Source organism: Protopterus annectens, chromosome 8.part0 (assembly GCF_019279795.1).
Source record: "Protopterus annectens isolate FY-2018-M chromosome 8.part0, PAN1.0, whole genome shotgun sequence".
NCBI classification, from domain to species: domain Eukaryota; kingdom Metazoa; phylum Chordata; order Ceratodontiformes; family Protopteridae; genus Protopterus; species Protopterus annectens.
The window spans coordinates 1,534,090,625-1,534,105,694 of NC_056741.1; the positions used below are offsets into that span (position 1 = coordinate 1,534,090,625).

Consider the following 15,070-nt stretch of genomic DNA (forward strand, 5'->3'; position numbering starts at 1 on the left):
GGTGACATAAAAAAAAAAAAAAACATGAAAAACTACAACTCTTCCAGCTGTAGAAGGTGAACAAATTTTAAAAGAAATAGTTTCAGTAAAACCAAAAGTACAGGAAACTTAATACAATACAGCCCTAAACAGTGAAAATACAAATACAGTAAAACAATAAAACATCAGATTTCACCCACTGTGAACCCTCATCCCCCACCCATCCAAAAATACTGATTGCATCATAGATTAAAACTTGTAATATGGGATTGGCAAAGGGGATTGTGTTCAGACTGCAGTATCCATAGCATCATATTCTAATAATTCACAGGATTTTAGAGTGTACAAGATATATAACACTATCTAAGCACAAGCTCTACTATACATACATGAAGAAGGGGGAGAGGTGACTGCAAAGCGCAAACCACTGCAAGCCCACCTGCACCACCTCATAAATGTAGCTGTTAAGAACAGGATCATGGGTCTTACACTTTACCACTTTTGGGTTTGATAAGTGACATGAGTTTTCTGCGAGACCTATAACATGTCTGCAAATACAAGTCAGTATAATACTTAAGCAAGAAAGCTCAACAGGACATGCACTATTTTACGGCAACAACAACCCCAAGGAATCCTGGGGAATGGATTAAACCAAGAAACACAATATGGAAATTCACTCTTCTATAAAGGGACATTACAAAACAGCAACACACTTATACAGTGATGCACTTCCAGAAATAATACTGTTTCCTTTTCTGTTTAATGCAAAACCCTTAAAACTGTATAGCTAACATACAGCTAAGGAATATAAAATGTTAGGAAGTGGACAATTCAGATTTTATTCGCAGTGATGGGTTTTGTAAGACCCAGCCATGGTGAAAAGCTATTATACAGTGTTGAGCATTATTTTAAAAGTATCATCTTTTTAAACAATGTCATTATATACAGTAAGTGTCAATGACTTGCCTATCTGTCTACAGGTCAGCCGGAGACAGCTCAGAGACTACTGTGACTTCACACTTCCACATACTTGGTTAGCATTCAATGTACACTGGGCCACTGTAGGTGGGACACAGAATGTAAATTTCGTACTATGTCATTATAATGCACAAATTGGTACATTAAAAAAAGGTTTGTAAAATTAAAGGTTTGCTGCTTTTTTAATTTATTTTTGCTACGGATTTCTTTTTTCCTTACATAAAAGCAATTTAAATGTGTTTTGCTGCCTAGAAGAGCGATAACATGGAGACTGTTAAAACAGAAGCTGCTAAACTTGATTATGATAACTATCAGACATTAACAAGAAATGAACTTCAGTGTGGGATAAAAGCTGCACAGGTGGTATCTGTAAACTCAAGAATAAACTCCAGAATTACTGCCTTGTTTTATTTTGCATTTACTATTCAGGTGTCACATAACATAGCTGCAGGGTTTAAAATGCCTTTGTTTGTCGGGATGAAGAATTGCTTTGGATTATGGGTTAATACAGAAACTGGTATTCCACCAGCTCGCCCAGACTAGGCATGATCCCATTTTAAGAGAGCAAACCACAGTATGAACAAAATGAGACAGATATGAGTGCAATAACAAAAAACTCCTCCAAGCAGTTCCAGTGTTTCATCCAGCTCAAGAACAATAAAGTAATACAGTACCATGTCAAATAAAAGTGCAGCAAATGAAAAAGAAAACAGACATAAGGGTTTCATAGTCTGCATAATGTCTAATGTTTCTTCATTCACAAGATATGCACACACACAGGTATATTTTATATATATATATATATATATATATATATATATATATATATATATCTTTTACACAAGAGTATGTAAGTATATGTATGTGTGTGCATGCCTATATGCAGACACACACACATACACACAAACACAGCTACATCTATGCACACATTATATACAGTAGATAATATATAGTTCTCTTTTTGTTAAATTCACAGTGTTCAATTCCTTATCACACTTTATATAAAATATCTCTCCTCCAGTTTACACAGTAAACAAGAATTGTGTTTCCTGTTACACAAGTCATCTTCTGCAGAAAACTACAATACTGTTACAGTGATTCTCGTGCATTTGGTAAAAATATTCAAAAACAGAAGAACAAGCCAAGGTTCTTGCACTTTCCTGGCTTCTTCCTGACCAAAAAACATACACTATTTAAGCCGTTTACTTTCCATTATCAGCGCCTCCTTACCAAAAATAAATCAGAATTAATAAGGCGTGTGTGCGTGCGTGTGCGTGTGTGTGTGAGACCATGTGCCCAACTCTCCAAGTGAGGCTGTACTTGGGGGCAAAGTGCTCTTTGTTCTGACCCAAGAGGCCTAATGGATTGCAAGTTCCATATCTTGTCTTTGCTAGCATTCAGTTAGGGGCCTGAAAGTACCTCCCATTTAAGCCACTTTAAGAAGAAGAGACCCTGAGTGAAGGAAGAATCAGAGGAGAGGCACAGTGTTCTGAGTTTACAAATTATTTCAGACCCCCTTTTTCTTTAAAAAAACAGAAGGCACACATCAAAGTACAAAACAGTAAGATTAGTGAACTTTCACATTTTAGCAAATCATCTAAGAGTTTTAAATAGCTGCCCCTGCTACTGTTTTGACTAGCATGAATAAGTACATTTTCAGTTTACTTTTCATACACATAAAATCCACGAAAACCCATGGAACTGCTATGCATTTGCACTTTTTGAAATAAATACACCTCAATGCCTTTGCATTAGGAGATTCCTTTTAGACAGGTTTGTGAAGCCAAGATTTGGAACGAGTAACAAAAACACACCGTAACAATTTGTTGCTGTTATGCTTCCTATATCCACCTCCGCTATTAGCCATTTCTTAAAATTATCTTACAAACGAACAGCACTGGCCATGCTGCATCAACATTCCAAGCATGAGACTTCTTACATCAAATGTGTAGAACAGAACTCCCTCAGCACATGCGTAGAAACACACCTTTCTTTTTTGCCATCTGTGACTAACCTGCTCAGCAGGTTGATGAAATATCTGGACCTTGATGTCTGCAAAATTGGGCATCACCCTCTGAAAATGCTGGTGTTAATTCAAACTCAGTTAATATTAGTCTTCATCTCTGTCATTCTCACTTCTCCTAATCTGCTGCTTTCTTTCTCTTCAGTCAGTGACAACATTTTCAAAAATGGCTAGCCAAAGAGCAAACTTTAATCCACCATTCTGCTCATTTCCACTGCAAATGGTTGACCAATGAAGACCCTCTGATGTTCTTTTTTTTTTGGAAAATATTTTTTAATGTTTTGAACAATTACATCTTTGCAAACTCAAAAAGTTACACTCTTGAGGCAGAACTGGAGAGTTCATAGAAGAGAAGATAGGCATCACATGTTCGTACTTGACTGGATGAAACTGGTGTTACTCTGAAAAACAAAATCAAAAGTTAAATTGAGCTTATCCATCAGAAAAATCACAACACATCCTCATCCTGTCTCATGCTTCTTTGATAGCTTTCATCTCTTATTTGGTAAACATGAACGTCCATATGGTGTGTGTGTGTGCACAAGTGTGTGTACTTGTGCATGAGGGCAGTGCATTTGAATGGATCTGTGTTCTAATTCAATAACTTAATGGCATTTACAAATGCTTGCTATACATTTAGCAAACAAAGAATGGATGAATTGGTGTGACTTACTAGAAATTTTAGAATATTTGGTTTTGTCTTAAAGTGTAGTTGTATGACTTAACTACATAAGAAATGGATAAATCCCAGCTCTCACACATACTTTCATACTTAGAAAAATCATTACCGCTTGTGGAAATTGCTTACCTCAGGTAAGTAAATTTACATGACAGTGAGAAAATGTGACTCTGAGACAACAAGGAGAAAGACCTCATTATTTGCTCATTAGTGTATCTCTGAATTGCTCTGGTTAAAACATTAGAACTGTGAAGACCTGACAGAAGTAGATTTTTCCTGGTGGCCCATTCAGACATTAATCCTAACATGCGCACATTCTCACACAAACAAACACACCCTCCCATCAACAAATAAGCTCTCCCCAATAGTCCATCAGAGTCATGAATACACATGCATACTCCAACACACACGCACGCGCACACACACGCGCACACACACACACACACACACACACACACACACACACACACACACACACACACACACACACACACAGCTTCACTGTTGTCCCTACAGACACAAACATCTCTGTACACGTACACTCACTAACACCCCCACCACCCCTTCTTCACTGAATTTAACTTCATAACTCTGCCTTTGATAGCAGTGCACGGTTGACCCCCGTCCTTTGATGGTGTTAACTTTCTCCTTCAACAATGGGAATTTACCTAGTTGAGTTAATTTCAGAATCGCTTAGCAGCAAAAATCAGAATCCACTGCTATTTCCAGGGGAGACCACATGGCTAAATACCATAAGCCTTTCCTCTAGATTGCCACATTAGCATACCTCTCTGCCAAGGGAACATCCGGTATGTTTTCGCTCATCCTAACAGGAAATCTGCAGGATTGCAGTCTGTCAATTGGAAAAGTTTTTTCCAGGAGTGAAAAAACAGCAATATTAAGGATTCCCACTAATGGTAAACCTTTCTGAATACCAAGGATATTTATTTTACTGAGATAATACAATGGAATGATAAAATAACTTTCTTCTTATTAATTCATAGTTTTGAGCCTTTACATTCCATAAGATTTATCAAAGTCACTGATGAACAAAGTTACAGGACTTCAGACCTCCACTGTATAACTCGCATGTTTTTACTCATACACCTTTGTCTGTAGTAATTAATATAGAACTTCACTTTGAACATTTGGGTTCTGCACTTCTCACCATAGATTATACTTGCCTTCTTTCCTTGAAGCTTAATTACAGTTTTGTTAAATTAGAGGAAAACATAACTACATAGTTCTAGAAACTGGTATTCACAAGCCTTAAGCAACGTACGACACATAAATTAAGTTTCACATATGTATGCCAGCTTTTTTTTATCTGATAGTTCTATGAACTTGATAACTCCTCAAGGATATGCTGCTTAAGTTGACTGGCTACTCTAACGATCCCCCTAGACGTGCAATGGGGAGCTTTTCTCTCTCCAAGGTCACCTCTAAATAGCACTCTCTGCTGAATGAGTTTTAACCAGTTAACAACAATAAATATAAGAACACAAACAAAACTGACTTTAATCAATTTCTGCCAATTTATACTCTGAGGAACAGACTACAAAAGCAGTACAAAAAATATACCAGTTACAAAGTGTGGCATTCGTTTTGTTACAATGATAATCAGTGCGACACTCATTGAAAAATAATGTACAGGTAAGACAACCTACTTAATATTACAATGGTCAGCAGGTAATGACATATCCTGAGGACAAAACTTAGGAGACAAAGAGCTGGTAATGAGACCATACAATGGTCAGCAGGCAATGACGCATCCTGAAGACAAGGCTTAGGAGACTGGTAGTGAGACCATAACATGTTGCACTACCAGATACCAGTAATTTGTAATCTTTACACAGTTTATTTTTGAATGGTGTACTTATTTTTGAATGGACAAACCAAACACATGCACTTTTTCAAGGGAAAAAAAGGGAGTTTTGGGATAGTAGAATGACTGAATATTTATACAATCGCACAGTGTTAATCGTTACGACCAAAGAACAAGTTACAGCCTAGAAATGAACATTTGTTTCCAATAAACTCCACCTGGTTACTACAAAAGCATGAGCAACATAACCAAAATGCTCCTCCTGGAGAAGTGCTGAGTATATTCCATAACTGCAAGCCATACAACAAAACAAGGATCAACATTGTGAGACTGTTTCTGCAACTCTGAGCTTGGCAGCATTTGATAAACTCCAGGAGTTCCTACACAAATGGCCAAAAGAAGATCTCACAACCATAGACTATTAAAGCACATACACAGTTAATAAACATAAAGCAAGATCATAGGAGCTACCATTTTTCCACTCTCCCCAATGCTCTAGTTTCTATATCTCCAAGTCTTGCTTTTTTCTTGCCCTTCCAGTTCCTTAAGTTTTTCACATTGTTTCTGACTCTCATTCTGCAAATAAATGCTAATCATAAGTGAGAGTATTAGTAAGAGGGGAAAACCACCTTGCAAATAAAAATGGCAGCAGACAGCCGTTACACACATAACAGTAAAATGGTACAAGTGTGTTCCAGGACACACTTTCATTCTCCCTACTGTTTATATCCCAAATAAGGGAATTGATTCAGGTGCCAGAGAAGTGTGGTTATCTGAGGTGGTGGCTATAAGAGCAGGCAGGGCAGTGTGTCCATGCAGAAGTTGATTCATGTTTCCTTCCTATGCACACACCAAGAAAAGTATCGGAATGGATTAATCCAACACCAACTCTCATAGACTACATCAAGGGAGTCTAGGCTGGTGGAAAGCAAACAGATGGACTGACACAGTGCATAGGCTTTGTTGTGGGAAGATTTTAAAACACTTGTTTTTATTTGTGTATGTGCTTACTTCCTCTTCCTATGCTTATATTTATAACAGCTATTAGTAAATACTTGGATCTTGAATGTTTGTGTTGCTGTTCTCTCTATTAAATCCCTGCAGTCATGTACTGTCTGATCAGAGTCTAACTATTGAATGTATACTTTAAATATGTATACTGTTTAGGTATACATTTTCATGAACAATGTATAAATGAGCATGTTATGTGCATATTGTTGGAATCTGTCCTGTAACTGCTTTGTTTCCATATAGGGCAGATTGAATGCATGTGTATGGCATGAGACAAGATTATTGTGTGTGTGTGTGTGTGTATGTGTGTGTGTGTGTGTGTGTGTGTGTGTGTGTGTGTATAATCATCCATAGTTTCCATGAAGCCTACTTCATGCATCTTTAAATATATATATATATATATATATATATATATATATATATATATATATATATATTTATAGCTTGGTGAAGTCTCTACAGATAATCAGGCAATCATTATCAGCCCATCTCCCACACCCAAATCACTGCCAAGTATAAGGGTCCACTCAACTGCCTTGGACAGGGATTAATAGGAACTATTTCACCTCTATGAGTAGCTTGTGCACTGCTGGTCAACCACACCTCTCAAATGTCCAGATCTGTCTTCACAGAATGTTCAGATTTTTGCCTCATATTTTTGGTCTGTTCTACTAAAAAGTTGTGGTTTTCTGTCTAATCATTGAGGATTACAGTGATTAAATAATGATAAGCATTTGACTTTCAGACTTCATATCCTTCAGAAAATGCATGCTAACCCAACAACTTTTATTATAACAATTTTCTAAATTTATAAGAGCAATATTTAAAGTTTGTCCCTCCTTGGGGCCTTTGTCCCCCCATTATTTTTGGTTGTGTCCAGATTTCTTGAGATATGAGGTTGAAAGGTATGTGTTCAACCTCCTGTTGTAGACTAGTCCTTGGCAATGTTGACAAACCTGTATTACAGTCCTGTTAGGGCTGCCAACAATAGCGGTGTTTTGCACCACTCCCTGCCACACCTGGCTACATAAAGCCTTGCCTGTTTTATATTGATCAAGTATGACCATGCCGCAAGTCTATAGTGCATGTGGTAACATCTTATTCACTTGGTAACTGATCTTTTTCAGATGCTGCCTCTCTCATAAGCCCATGACATGATGTGCACCTGCGTTACACATATCAGGCCTTGTGTATGTTAATGAATTACCTTAACTAATCCAATATATATATATATATATATATATATATATATATATATATATATATATATACTCCCTTCCCCCAACTCCATCTGATGGCCACATAACTGTCTTATGTCATGCTGTGACCATTCTGACCCTGTCCTATACCAGCAGCACTGGGCACGATATCACCAATGACCTTTTTGTATCACTGTGCAGACAAACAGTAGTGCCCCCCCCACCATCTGTAAGTATAGCCATGCTGTGATGTATGTATGAGAGCCACAGTCTTCCCTCTAGCACATCTTGCTTAGACCAGAGTGTGCCTCACACCCCCAGATGACACATACCTGTCATTTGCTTGTGCTGCCTTTACTACCACTGTAAGCCTGTACCTGTCATGATGTTATACTGTATTGCTCTGCATGGTTAACATACACACACACACACACACACACACACACACACACACACACACGTCAGCATGAACCTGACTTGCCCTTGTGGTGTGCTACCTGACTCATGCCTACTGATTCCATCCACTATGGGTGCTCAGTGTAATACACAGGTACACTACCAGCAGTCTTGTCTTCCTTCACTATGCCTATATAAAAGTTCAATGTCTTCTCCAGTAAATTTCTATTCCCAGATTGCTTGTCTTAACATGGTCTCCCACAACATGGGGACCAAACTTTTTCTCTGTCTCACCAACATAGGCCTAATAACATGACAATTATGCTAATTAAAGTATTTAGTGAGATTGTCAATGAATTTCTACCAGAATGCCTTGTGCTATCAAAAAAAGCATCACTAGCATGTTATTCCCTGCTAATCTTTAGGTTAATTTGATGTGCTCACATTATACCTGCACATTTAGCTGACTAAGTCCATAACACCGTGAATCTTCACCAGTTATATTTTTCACTACCACACTGTTGTGGCTCAATAATGCATGTCATGAGATGTCCAAATGTGCAGCCATGCCCAAGGGGCAACTATTTTGCATCTTGTGAGGACCAGCAGAGTGGACATGGCCTCTTTGGGCACTAGTTTTAGCAGGCTACCGGCTTGGTGCAAGCCAGGGACCATGATTTTCCTCCTCCTGTTGCACAAGGACTATCATTTGCCTGCTGGGCAGTAGCTTACATTGGCACTATGAATCACCTCATAGTGTGACTTGTAGAGTCATGCAGCTGGCCAGAGACAGAGCCTATCCATGACATCAATAAGAGAGGTGACCAAGTCTAGGTGGGCTCTCCACTGGGCCAGACAAGCCCCTTGCAGTCCTCTCGATTGCTTAGCCTGGTAATCCCTTCCCTTAACATGTCACTGCCCATACTAGCTTTGCAATCCTTACTTCATCATCACTAGTTCTCATACCTCCCAATTTCTACATGTGTGTGACTGCACTATTGTCACCATCCTGTATGTCCATATGGCCCAGTCTGTGTGGTGTCTGCCCCTAATAAATTCCCTACTGCCTCTATCAATCCCATGCATATCCCTCATTACCTTGCTCAGTTACTCTCTCATTTTCTCTCTCCATATGCATTTAAAGCTTACCAATATAGAACTGGTTGAACACTCACTTCACTGAGTGCTGAAAATTTTGCAGAAGCGGTAGAATGGATGTGTTGTTGAAACAAGTATGATCAAACTTAATGTAGGTACGGTGAGTATAGGTTTCAGATTATAATGTCAAAACCTTTAGCTATACTGTGAGTTTTGGCATAACCACTAGGAGTGTGTAGACGAATGTTTGTGGGTTAGAGGAAGGGCTAGGTAAGGGGATAGATTTAGTGTAGTACATCTGTGCATTGTAGGTGTTGTGTGTCTGGATGTCTTCTTTTGTGGCAGTGTTATGGAAAGGGATTTTCTAAGTTTAGATTTAGGGTTTGGGCTAGGGGCAAGGTTAAATTTATAGTTACCATTCTTTAGTAAGGTGGAGGAAGGGGGCAGCACTCAGTCAGTTGCCTGTTCTTTCTGTCACATTAATCCACAGTACCTGACAACTGTTGAAATACTAAAGTAGTGTAAATAATCTGAAATTTGACAAATATGTGACCTTATGCCACAGCTTTCAAGCAGTAGACTCAACAGTTTGACACATAGCTTCAAGTTTTTGCACACTTCTGGAAAATAATGGTCCCAGTAATCCACCTGTATTTCATAGTGCACATGTCTGGCACTTGCTTTGCAGTCCTTCGTAATTAACTTCAAATTCTAGACTATCATTGCTTACTGTCCAGGGTTGTAGAGTTCCTTAGATAGCAATACATGAGAGGTTGTGGTAGATTCATCTGTTCAGATGCTTTTCTCTGGGCATGCACAGCAGTAGCAAACACAAACCAGCTGGCACAAGAACAACAGAAAGTGACTGCTTGTATAACCACTCAGTCAAATAAGAGCATCTTCATTATTAAATGCCTCATTTCCTTCTTATTTGGCATGAAGAGGGAGATGGTTATGACATGCTCAAACATGTTTTCACTTGTTAATGACCATGGTGAATTATGATAATACCCTGGACAGGCTATGAACACACCCTATAATGTATCAAGGAAGAATTTTTATGAGTGAATGAGAAATGGCACTTTGACAAAATGGAGTAATGCTGGTTTCAAGCAATAAAAAAGTGCAAATCTAGTGTTGTGCAACAAAGAATATTTCGTCATTTACAAGGCGCACTTTGCAGTGAACACATTTAAAAGTGTGGCACTTTAAGATGAGGCAAGGTAATGGAAATTATACCATGGCCATCAATCAAAATAATTTAATGTTTTGACCTGTTTAGTATACATGTAGACTAGTAATAAATCACATTCAACAGCAATATGTGTTTAAGAAGAAAGGGAAAGTCAACCTGGACTAGTAAGGGAGTGTCATCAAAGAATATTTTGGGTACTTCAGGGGGCTTCAACAGAACCTAGAGTAGTACAGTTTCAGAAAATATGTGAGAACAAGATTTACAAAGTACAAAGGATGACTTAAGAGGCAATACATGAAGTATTATTTGACAGTATGCATTGTGGATTCATGGAACAGCTTTCATGAGGACATTATGTGGTCAGATTAGTAAAGAAACTTCAGAATGCGATATAATCAGGAAGGAAAATGAGGAAATGAAATGAAACAAAACAGTCCTGACTTGTGCTCTCAAAGAGTGTGCAAGGAAGTGGGCCTGTACTTGACATAAGACTAATATGGTGAACTTAGATTATAGCTTTTTTAATCAATGAAAGGAAACTACTACATATATGAGCAACCTCAAAAATGGCTATGATAGGGGAAAAATGCAGAGAATAGAGCTGGAGTGAGAAAGAGACAAAGAGAAAGAGAGACGGAGGCAGGCGGAGGGTTTAGATGCACCTGGAGAGTGGTAATGCTCATGTGCTGTGACCTTCCTATATCGGTTTAAACCTTTGCAGCACACAGTTTAACTGTCTTTTCATTTAAGAAAAATTCCAACTTGTTCATTCACTTGCCCTAAAAGGATTAATCCCATAAGCTTGCATTCCTCTGAAAAACAACAAAGGAATCAAATAAATATAGAACATACAAGCTTTTCTGCAACACTGGCTTAATCAGCAGTGGAGAAATTACATCCAACAGTAATTTGTGTTTAAGAAGAAAGGAGAAGTCAGTCCTGGAGAGTTGGCATTCCTTTCATTTTTGCTTTTGGTCTACCTCGCTTGTAGTAACACACGCAGTGAAATGGACATCATGACAGTGCGGCTTCTCCATGAAAAGATTTTGTAAACCATGACTTCAGACTGCAATACGTTATTTTATTATGCAGTTCCTAGCTGCCTGCAATGTGTTGAACAGTAAATGAGACTGGTATGAGAGTTATTATCTTAAAGCCTCTTTATGACCTACCTTCTCGTAGATGTTCATGTCTTTTTTGCCAAAAAATTACTTATGTTGTTAATAGTTTATACTCGTATCGCCACATAATACATATTGGGCATCAAATTACCTAAAAACCCACATGGATGAGGATTTTACTTTCTTCCCGTACAATGTGATTTGATCCACTTCAGACTTGCAATACCACAATTAAATCAACTCCAATTCTGTCGAACTTGTCTCATAAAGGTTTCTGAAATCAATGATCAAGCAACCCCCCCTCCCCCGTAACACCATCCATTATTCATAGAAATACAATCAAAACATAAAATAACTTGTTTAAAAATTAAGGACACATTAAATTTAAGCCACAAAAACTAATAATTCTGAGGCATAGCACCTCAAATGTTCACATGATCCTTTGGTTGTAGTAACCATTGCCCTTTTATATTTTGAGCTCATTAAACATCAGGTATTGTACTTGCTTTGTACAATTCAGGCATGAGGGAACTGAAGCATATTCTAGCAAGCAGTAGAATGAAAAGCAGGAAATGGATACTGAATGAATGCCACTATAGAAACACATATTAAGGTTAGTCTGTCTTTTGCATGTCACCTACCTATGCCTTTGGCATGTAAACATTAACTGGAGACCATGGTCTACATCTATCATTATGCATGGAAAATATGCAAATACAAACAGGTTAAAACAACAATTAGAATGCATTTGCTAAACTTTCTCTTTTAGGAGATGTTGCCTTTAGGTCAGAAAAAAAATTTTGTTTATGGCTGCCAATAAATCAGACATCAAAATGTTATAATCTGGGCTCTCCAGAGAATTTCAATACCTCAAACAGATGTTTTTACTACACCATCCATAAAAAAATATATGACACTTGATAAATTGTACTGTAATCATTGAAAAGGTCTCTGAAGAAACATGCCTTAGAGCTTGAGTAGTCACATACGTTGGGACACAGAAATTCTTCATAAGGCAATAAGTGATCCACACTGCTTGCCCTTCACCTGTGTCTAAAGCCTTCCTCCCTTCCCCCTACAAGTCCCTGGACAGCCTCAAGAGATACTAATGCTCCAGCAGGCATTTTACAATGAAAATAGATAATCACAGTGCCCAGTGCACACAGAATGACAGCTTTATAACACATATTATGAACATTTACATTTACAGGTACTATTAGAACTGTAAAAGCAGACACTGTCCTAAGTATCCCCCACTTAGGTGTGCTTATTCAGTATTTTAGCTGGCCTAGCTGTTTTGGCAGTAAAACATCCACCAAGACCTTATACTTACTACATATCTCCTGCTTTATTTTCTGCACATATTCTTAGTACATTGCATCTAATGTCCTTCAAGTGTCCTGCCTTCTATACAGAAATTCAGGATCTCTTCCACAACCTGCTTTCTGCCATCTATATCCTCCTTTCTCTCACAGGCAGCCCCTCCCCCTGCTCATATGGACAGTGCAATAATAAAACATTTAAAAGCATTCTGCAGCTTGAGTAAAGTATAGAAAATATAGCTGAGAAAGAATTTACCATCACAATAGATGTCTGACTAGATCACTGTTTCAGTATTGCTTACTGATGGGAAGTATCCTGCCAAGGATACTGTACATCTGGCCAGTTTACAAAATTGTGGGCTCCTTCCTTTTGCTTTGTACATCCAACTTATGCATGAGTCTAAGTACTGTTACATAAGGGAAGCCTGGGACAGATGTTCCTGAGAGCTTTCTAGCCCCAGAAAAAGGTGGCTTTGGCAAAAGGTCTAGAAAAAAGGACTCCTGTAGAGATGAACAGAGAATGGAATTAGGAAAATTATGTCCACACTGGCCAAGTAAAATAAAAAATGACTAAAACATGGATGGGATGGGAGAGGGTGCATATGCTGCAACAGTGATCTTCCTGGACATCTACTGTTCTGGTAAATGTTGCATGATTGTACTATGTCTTCAACAGATCACTGCTGCAGTACTGTTTACTAATGGGAAGATGCCCAAAACTTTCATATTAACTGGGAGGTGGTCTGAAGTGCAGAGCTGGAGTCCAGTATCTCCTAAACAATAAATATGGCAAAACCAATTGTGGCACCAGAAAAAAGTATTTATCCTGTAGTGCTTAGAAAAATGTGTGGCATGATGACTAAGTGGCTGCTTTTAGAATAGCTCTTGAATCTAGACCCTTGGGGAGAAAGCTCCAGAAAAGAAAACAGAAGGTTTGACCTGGCCTTGGACAGGTTTTCCATGGAAATTGTAACAAAAGGTTATACAAGTGAAATCCACCAGGATATAGAAAAAAAAAATCTATCACATATAACATAGGCAAATCATACATTTATATTAATACCATATTGTCATAACTTTAGTTGCAGACATTATACATCACTTATAATCTATTCAGTCATTGTCAGTCAAACATTACGTAGCTCATTCAACTCCTGCCTTCTCTTAAACTTCATTCCTCTAATTCCCATTTTTTCTATGTAATTTGCTCATACACTTTTCTAAAGATCCCAATTCCAGTCATTTTATGAGATAGATTATTTTCCTTCAAAGGAACCAAGTTATTCATATTTCTCATGAGCTTTGTTTTGTCCAGCCTCATACACAAAGCCATGGAAAGATGTAACATGGAACTAATCAGTCAGGATATAGGGAACCTCCAAACACTGGACCCAGCTCATTTTGGATTCATGAAGGGCAAGTCATGCTTCCTCAACTTGGTGCATTTGAAAAGGTCAACAAAGCAAGGGATGAAGGCAAAATGGTACATACCATACAGACCAACCTGGTGAAAGCCTTTGACAAAATTCCCCACTCAGGCATAGTAGAAAAGCTAAATAAATTGGGAATAAACCCCTATGTCACACACTGGATTGCCAACTGGCTCACAAAATAGGAAAGGTTACCTCTATAAAGAGGCCAGTCACCAGTGGAGACCCACAGGGTTTTCCTGTTTGGCATTTACTTTTTTGAAGTAAAAGGTAATAAATACCAAAGGGCTCTGGCTGACTAAGCTAGCAGCACAAACTGAACCCTCAAATGACTTAACCATCTTACTAGAGAGTTTGTCCCAAACAAATAACTGATGCCAAAATCAAGGACTGAAACTAAATGCCAAAAAGACACATTATTGCATCCTTTGGGAAGTCATCAACCCTAGGGAACTACCATACTGACAAAATGTCCCAAAGGTTTGATCCAGTTTATTTATTTTATTTATTTATTGACATTTAACTCGTTTAGTACAACTGAGCCAGGGGCCCGTTTTCAGTGGAGACCCGAGGAGAAAAGCTCCAGAAGTATTACATATTTCTAAAATAAAAATCAAATAAAAAAAAAAAAAAAAAAAAAGAGTAAAAAACTAAAACCACCATGAAACATAATAAGAAAAATCAACAGTTAGAGAATATCTGTACATGTTGTTGTTATTGTTGCGTCTTTCGGCTTTTCCTGGTTAGGGGTCGCCACAGTGGAACTCCAGTCCGCTAATGATTGGCAGTAGATTTTTACATGCAGAGTTGCCAG

General features: G+C 38.1%; 1 protein-coding gene across 4 annotated transcripts in view; it reads right to left on the reverse strand.

The window, feature by feature from the left end:
* Positions 1-1,962: 1,962 nt before the first annotated feature.
* The window catches only part of USP2 (ubiquitin specific peptidase 2), a 763,545-nt gene continuing 750,437 nt past the window's right edge, over positions 1,963-15,070 (reverse strand). For all 4 annotated transcript variants that reach the window (XM_044081123.1, XM_044081124.1, XM_044081122.1 and 1 more), the window contains one exon: positions 1,963-3,381. In XM_044081123.1, coding sequence (XP_043937058.1) covers positions 3,294-3,381 — 88 coding nt within the window. In that variant the 3' untranslated portion in view covers positions 1,963-3,293. The remainder of the gene's footprint in view (positions 3,382-15,070) is intronic.